At 28.9% G+C, this 7,403-nt stretch overlaps 1 protein-coding gene across 5 annotated transcripts in view; it reads left to right on the plus strand.

Annotated features, from left to right (window-relative positions):
- Nucleotides 1-5,905, plus strand: part of LOC102678557 (lachesin) — a 34,437-nt gene extending 28,532 nt beyond the window's left edge. For all 5 annotated transcript variants that reach the window (XM_006623382.2, XM_006623383.2, XM_031514086.1 and 2 more), the window contains 8 exons: nucleotides 1,055-1,157; nucleotides 2,362-2,477; nucleotides 2,714-2,899; nucleotides 3,173-3,359; nucleotides 3,548-3,679; nucleotides 4,146-4,265; nucleotides 4,803-4,973; nucleotides 5,329-5,905. In XM_006623382.2, the coding sequence (XP_006623445.1) occupies nucleotides 1,103-1,157; nucleotides 2,362-2,477; nucleotides 2,714-2,899; nucleotides 3,173-3,359; nucleotides 3,548-3,679; nucleotides 4,146-4,265; nucleotides 4,803-4,973; nucleotides 5,329-5,675 (1,314 nt within the window). In that variant the 5' untranslated portion in view covers nucleotides 1,055-1,102 and the 3' untranslated portion in view covers nucleotides 5,676-5,905. The remainder of the gene's footprint in view (nucleotides 1-1,054; nucleotides 1,158-2,361; nucleotides 2,478-2,713; nucleotides 2,900-3,172; nucleotides 3,360-3,547; nucleotides 3,680-4,145; nucleotides 4,266-4,802; nucleotides 4,974-5,328) is intronic.
- The last annotated feature ends 1,498 nt before the right edge of the window (nucleotides 5,906-7,403 follow it).

Genomic DNA, 7,403 nt, shown 5'->3' on the forward strand with positions numbered 1-7,403 from the left:
GTGACTGAGGCACGTATGACGGGCAACCGTGGCTTTTGATACGCCGTTGAAGCGAGCACGAATCGCTCAAAATTCCATTTCCCCGAGAGAATTCATTCGCTCCCTTGGCTTCATTGAAAAATAGCCCACTTACCACGCTTCGCGGCCTCTTGTTACCATAAATCAATCGCGTCTTTCCGTTCTCTCTCTCTCTCTCTCTTTCTCTTTCTCTCTCTCCACCTTCCATTTCCACTTTACGATTTTTCTTTCTTCCTTTTTCTTTTCTTCTTCTTGCTCTTTTATCCGCTTTTATGCGGCCAACTACTATTTCGATCCGGTTTCGTATAGGGAGTTATCAACGTTGCTTTCGAGTATCTCGAGATGTAACACACGTATTATAGAATTAGTTATAGGAAAGTTGATGAAAAAGTGATTTTTTTCAATTTTAAGTAAAGAGGATAGAGATAAGAAGTCTATAATCTGAAACTCAATCATATGAATCGAAGAGCTTGAATAAAAATTTTTACTACTTTTACGAGTCGTAAAACTTCGTCGAGTCTAAAAAAAAAATTCATTTTCCAAAATCGAAAGCGGCTAAAAAACCGATCAAATTTATCATTTTTATTTATTATTATTATTATTATATATTATATAATAATATATAATAATATATTATTATTCTTCCGGTTCGAATTACGAAAGGGAAAAAAAACTGTCAAAATGACCATCGATCCTCTTTTCCAACACTTCTTTCCACAAAAAAATGAATTAAGGATATAATGGACTGATTCGAATTAATCATTGAAAATTAGGGGTACAATAGACTGATTAAGATTTGGCATTGAATAATGGGTCAGCCCTCGAGAGCATTCAAAAGTAACATCGGTCGACGATCCATTACTCTGGTTGTTCGATTATTCGCTTTATTCCTTAAAGAGATTCGATCGGATTGCTTATACACGAAGCTGCAACTTTCTGAACATTTTTTCCTCCGGTTAATCCGTCGCACGATCCGTCAATTAAATTTAAAATTCTTTCATCTAAAAAATAGTGTATTCCCCGTTTCTGATTTCAGATTGTCGAGTAACGTGCCAAACTGTCGTCGCAAAAGTGATTGATTCTCATGGCAGCACGGAAACTTGCAGCCCTCTTCACCGCAGTTCTGCATCTTTGCTTATGTGAGTGAGTTTTATCCTTTCGTTTAAAATAATCTACCATTATTTTTTTTTCTTTTACCAATGCCCTTGCATTGTTGTCATCCTTTTGCCCTATTTTGTACATATTTTCTATGCAGATTATCATACAATTTTTTAAATGTTCGAAGCATTATCGAAATTCATAAATTTTGAAGATCGACGATTCCTCTCAAGATGTATTAATTAATTGAGAAATAGAAGTAAATGAAAATATATAATCAAATAGGTAAAGTATTTTTTTTTTTTGCTGCCTGAGTATAGAAGACTTAGAATTTGATGATAACTAAATAAAAAATTTCAAGAACGAGAAATATTCACTTAATTGAAAATAAGAAATTTTTTCCCCCTCGAGGATATATTATCATTGGGTTAAACTATAAAGTGAAACGATCCACCTCATCATCGTTCTATTTATATAAAAATCATGGAATGGAAGTAGGTAATTTTATGAAAAAAACTGGGAGGAGAGGGGGAGAAGGGGGAGAGGAGAGAAATCTTTTAGACGAGGATATACCACGTTGCGGTAGAATGGCGTCGCAACAACCTTACAAGGGCAATACATCGTCGTAGTCGCACGTGGGGGAGTTTGTAAAATCCACTTAAATCCGGCGTGATTTAGTTGGGCACGCGGCCTCTGAGCTGAATAGCGACGTAGCCTTTTCCAGTAAGTAACAGAACCTCGGGCTTTTTAGACTGATAGGAACGGTTAAAAAGCCATTCACCGCACCGAACCACCGCTACTTACTTATACCACCACCACACTGATAAATATATATCCCGCGACACCTATGTTCGACTATGACCCTCGTTGTCCTCGTAAACTTATTTTTCTATATCGCGAGAAACTGCATTTTAAGGATTTATCCGGTAAGCTTTTAACGGAATGTAATTACGCGAGACACTCTCGTGGCGCCCTCCTTTGTTCAAAATGGAGGAGCTGCGTTCAAGATTGCAAGATCGACGAGAGATAATTTTTATCGAAATGCGAACGTCTTGGTCAAACATTTTATATTATCTTGAAAGTTATTACACTAGCAGGAAAAGTTTATACGAGTCTGTGGTAAAATAAGCGATTGCTTGATATTACAATTTTTTTTACTAAAATTCATCGGGTACATTGTAAAATATTATGAGAGACGGTTATCAGCGTAATTACGTTAAAAAGTTTAAATGAATTTTTTTTCAGGTCAAATAACTCCAGAACCATTGCCAGAATTTTTAGCTCCTTTGGAGAATCACACGGTGATCCAGGGCCGTGACATCTTCTTCACTTGTGTCGTGAATAATCTGCATTCGTACAAGGTAGTTTGCGCTTGCTTCTTCGGGGAAAGAGAAAAAAGATCAAACGTGATCTTGTTAATAAAGAGCTTTCGATATCATATATGACACGAAAAAAGTTTTGCATTAACATCGAACATAATCGAAAATACAAATGCGTCACATTGTATATAAAAAAGAAATTTATCGTAAATTATTATTATGCATTAAAAAAGAAGAATAAAAATTTTTTACCACAGTTTGTTGTATATCTTTCTTAGGTGGCTTGGATGAAGTCAGATTCTCGAGCAATTTTGGCAATACATACACATTTAATAGCACATAATCCAAGACTCTCGGTTACGCATAATGGACATAACACGTGGAAATTGCACGTATCGAATGTTCAAAAGAATGATTCCGGTGCTTATATGTGCCAAATCAACACAGAACCTATGCGAAGTCAGGTGAGTGAAATTTAAAAAAATTGTATACATGTATGATATTAAAAACTTTATATTTGCCATTTTTGTATCGTGGCCCTCTTGTAAGATTATCATTTGATTAACTTTTCTTCTCATATTTTTTAAAGAAGGAAATAAAAGGAATTTCTATATTTTATCGTTGTGGAATAATTAATGAAAATGACAACAACGATTCCTTTGAGAATTGTGACAGAGAAATTTATTATAATAGTAATAATAATTTTAACTTGAAAATTTGAATTATTCTATTTCTAGAACGGATACGTGGAAGTGGTGATACCACCGGATATAATAGACGATAAATCTGCCGAAGGCATGGTAACTCACGAAGGTGGTGAAATAAAGTTAAAATGCGTTGCAACCGGTTCACCGGAACCTACCGTCACATGGAAACGAGAAGATGGACGGAATATCATTCTTCGAGAAGATGGACAAAAGCAATGTAAGATGTTTCGGTTAATTTTTAATAATAATGTTATAAACAGATACGATATAAATTATTAACGAAATATTTACAAATAGCAGTAAAAGTAAAAGTTCATGATATTAATGCGACTATCACTATATTATTTTACGTATATAAGTAAATATATTTCATTTTTAAATGACAATTTTAATTTTATCTTTCAGTGTTAAAAACTTACGTAGGTGAAACTTTAGAATTAACTGGAGTTCTTCGACAAGAAATGGGCACGTATCTTTGCATAGCAAGCAACAATGTACCTCCAACAGTCAGCAAACGTTACTCTGTACAAGTTCATTGTACGTATTTATCATAGAATTATTGAATGAATTTTAATTAAAAAATCACGAGTAAGAGCAATAAATAAGGAACAAAATTTTTAGCAATTTACAAATATATTATTATTATTATTATATTATTAATTATTTATTTAACGTTATTATATTTATACAATTAATATAAATGTTCATTATAGATCAGAAAAATAGTAGACCTACAATCTAGAGAGTGATATAAGTCTATTATAGTATTAAACAAGTAATAGACTTACAATCTAATAGTATAGTAGGCCTACAATCTAGGGAGTAATATAAGTCTGTTATAGTATTAAACAAGTAGTATAAGTCCATTATTGTTAGAGTCAAGTAGTACAGAACTATTATGATCAGGGTAGTAGTATAGATACGTTATGATCAGACGTCGTCGAATATTAGGTATCTTATTCTTTTTATAACACAATACAATATAGGATTGTTTTTATTACAGTTTCACCTGTTATAAAAGTAACAAATCAATTAGTAGCAGCTCCAGTCAATAGCGATGTTGTTCTTCAATGCCACGTTGAAGCTTCCCCACAAGCATTGAATACTTGGCATCAAAATACAGGTAAATAAATGTTCATTGATGTCTTTGCAACTTTTGTTTATAATTTTTTGTTATAAATATTCGAATTTATTAATCGAGTTTTAAATTTTTAACTAATTAGGTATTACTAAATCAATATATAATAAGTGAATCAATTTTATTTTAAATATATGTGATATAAGAGTGTATAAATTTAAGTTAATATTCGATGCTCACTTACTATTTTGATGCACTGATAATAAGAAGGTAAGAGCGGTTACGAAATGCCGAATAGAATTTGTATTGAGCTCGCGAATTCTATAGGGTTAACTATTGATCCGAAAGGGAACTTTAACCCGATTTCATTAGACAGCAACTGATTCTTAAGGAACATGAGGCGAAGTAACACTGCTATTTTGTCCAATCGGGCGTCTAAAATAGATTATGTATATGTATATAACAATATGAACAAGCAAAAATGAACGAGAGACGCATTGAAAATTGCAAGAAATATGTTTAATTATTTTAGTAGAACTATTATTATGAAAAATATTGTAATATTCTTATTTTTGAAAACAGGTGAAAAACTACTGCCCAGTGAAAAATATACAATGTCAGAATATGCATTGAACGAGTATTCTTGGCAAATGAACCTTACCGTTAACTCTTTAGAGAAAAAAGATTTTGGAGAGTATGTTTGCTCATCCGTAAATGCTCTTGGAAAAGCTGATGGCATTGTTCGTTTACAAGGTAAGTATTTAAGAATTCCAGTGATGTTTTATTGCGTTTTCTTGCATTTATTTATTAATAGCACAAATATTTCTTCGTATACATTCCTATTTAATATTTGATTTGATTTGATCAAATTTAAATTAAAATTCCAATAATATTAACTTCATGATCGCTTATTAATAAAATTATAAGTTTAAATGGAAATAAATTAAGTATAAAATGAAATTTAAAAATTTCTAAAAATTTGATACTATTTCAAATGATATGAATTAATTATAAATTTAATTATAAAAGAACACAATATAATATATAATTAACAATAACTTTTCGGTGTAAGATATCATTATAACATGGGTAATTAATTTTTCTTTAGAATTACATCTTGTTGCAAAAACAACTCCTGGCCCTTTCATAAAAATGACCGATCTGAAACCTCGAAAGAAACTTATATCGAAAGGGAAAAAAAAGAGTAGTAATAACAACGGCAGGAAGATACATATAGGTTTCGAAGATTTTGATTCTCATGGACACGATGAAGATCTTAGTACTACGCAAATTATGGCTGGTAGTACACTTCAAGAAGGCCATAGAACAGAAAGGCCATTGGTATCGCCATCGCTACCTCCACCATGGTTAAATATTAACACTGCCAATTCGAGGCATTGTTTGGAACAGATTACGCTATTTTTATTAATCTTAAGTATGATATTTATATTTTAAAATATACGTTATTGAGAGAAAAAAAAATATAACAACGAAATAAATATTGACAAAGAATTAAAACGATTCGGGAATAAGATAGGAAATAATAATTATATTTGATTAATTTCTATATATAACTAGAAGAATTTTTTTATATTAAAATAAGAAATGTGTCGTTACTTTTTACGACTGTGATAAAGAGGAACAATTTAATAATTTATTTATATATATTTATTTACGATTACTAAATTTAGTTTATACAATTTAAGAATCTCTTATAGTTATCGTTATAATTTTATTATTTTGATTAAATCCTTAATAATTCTTTTCTCAAATCATTATATTAAGATATAATATAATAATACAAAGAGCAAGGTTTAACATATCTCAATAAGTTAAACTTGTAAGCTTTAAAATGTTCCCGATCGTTTAAGAAAAGTCATTGATTAAATGATAGTAATTAATTGCTTTATAAAAGTGATTAGTCACCAACGTTTACAATAAAATTAAAGTTTAGAAAGGACAGTCAATGAAGATTTAATTCTTACGGAGACAAAAAAAAATATAGGTCTTCCCTTCATTCGACGAAACAAAGATGAATATATATATATATACATATATATACATATTTATATATATATTTAGATTTAATGAGATATGCGATGCGACCAACATAAGAAGGTTTCTCTTAACGATGTAAATATTTACATAAATAGTCTATGAATTTAAATTGACACACTAAGTATTAGATTCCAATTATGACGAAAAACATTACATAAATTTTAGATAAATTGTAATTTAAGAAAGTCTTCATATCAAAGTAAATTTTGTCGATTTATTATAGATTCTAAATATTTAAAATATATATAAAATAATCAAATAGATATATATAATTATACTTATGTTCAAAAAAATCTTTAAGTCTTTTTTTTTATCTTTTTTTTATAAAAAATCAACTCTTCTGTGATGATATATAATTTTATTCCATATATATGATAAACTTATATTTTATATCTTATTAATATTTTATTTATATTACTTTATTACGTATACATTTTATTCTGTATATCATATATGGGAGCTAAACGTAAAAATTGCAATTAAAATCTCGACTCTATATGAAGACTTTTTAAAAATATTCTTACTACGTAATAAATTTTTATATTTTCATTAAATAAAAACGTGAAACATATATAGTCTATTATAATCATTTATGATGATTTATATAACGTATAAATTTCATTACGATAAAATGCAATATAGAATAATGTTATTTTTGGAGTATTTTGTTAAATAAAAAATTATAATGGTTTCGCGACGCGACTAGTACATATCTCAAATTTTATGTCTAATCAAAGAGATGCAAAAATAGTTGTTAGAAAATTATATCATAATTTTTAATTTCAATATATATCTTCTATTTAAAAAAATTTTTTTAATCAAAGTTAAAAATCAAATCAATTTAATATTTGCAAGAATGATTTTTTTTATGATTTTCAAACGATAAACATTAACATTATAAATCAATATTCATATCTTTACATTTTAACGTATTTAATTAAATCTCTAATTGATATTATTTTTGCATCTCTTATGCTTTTATCTACATTTCAATTTATATAAATCTTGTGCTTTATATAAATATTGTTACTGAAATGCAAATACAAATTTAATATATCTTAGTAAGTAATAATAATAATAATAATAATAATAATAATAATAATAATAATAATAATAATAATAATA

The sequence above is a fragment of the Apis dorsata genome, unplaced genomic scaffold, assembly GCF_000469605.1.
Source record: "Apis dorsata unplaced genomic scaffold, Apis dorsata 1.3 scaffold_885, whole genome shotgun sequence".
In the NCBI taxonomy this organism is placed as follows: domain Eukaryota; kingdom Metazoa; phylum Arthropoda; class Insecta; order Hymenoptera; family Apidae; genus Apis; species Apis dorsata.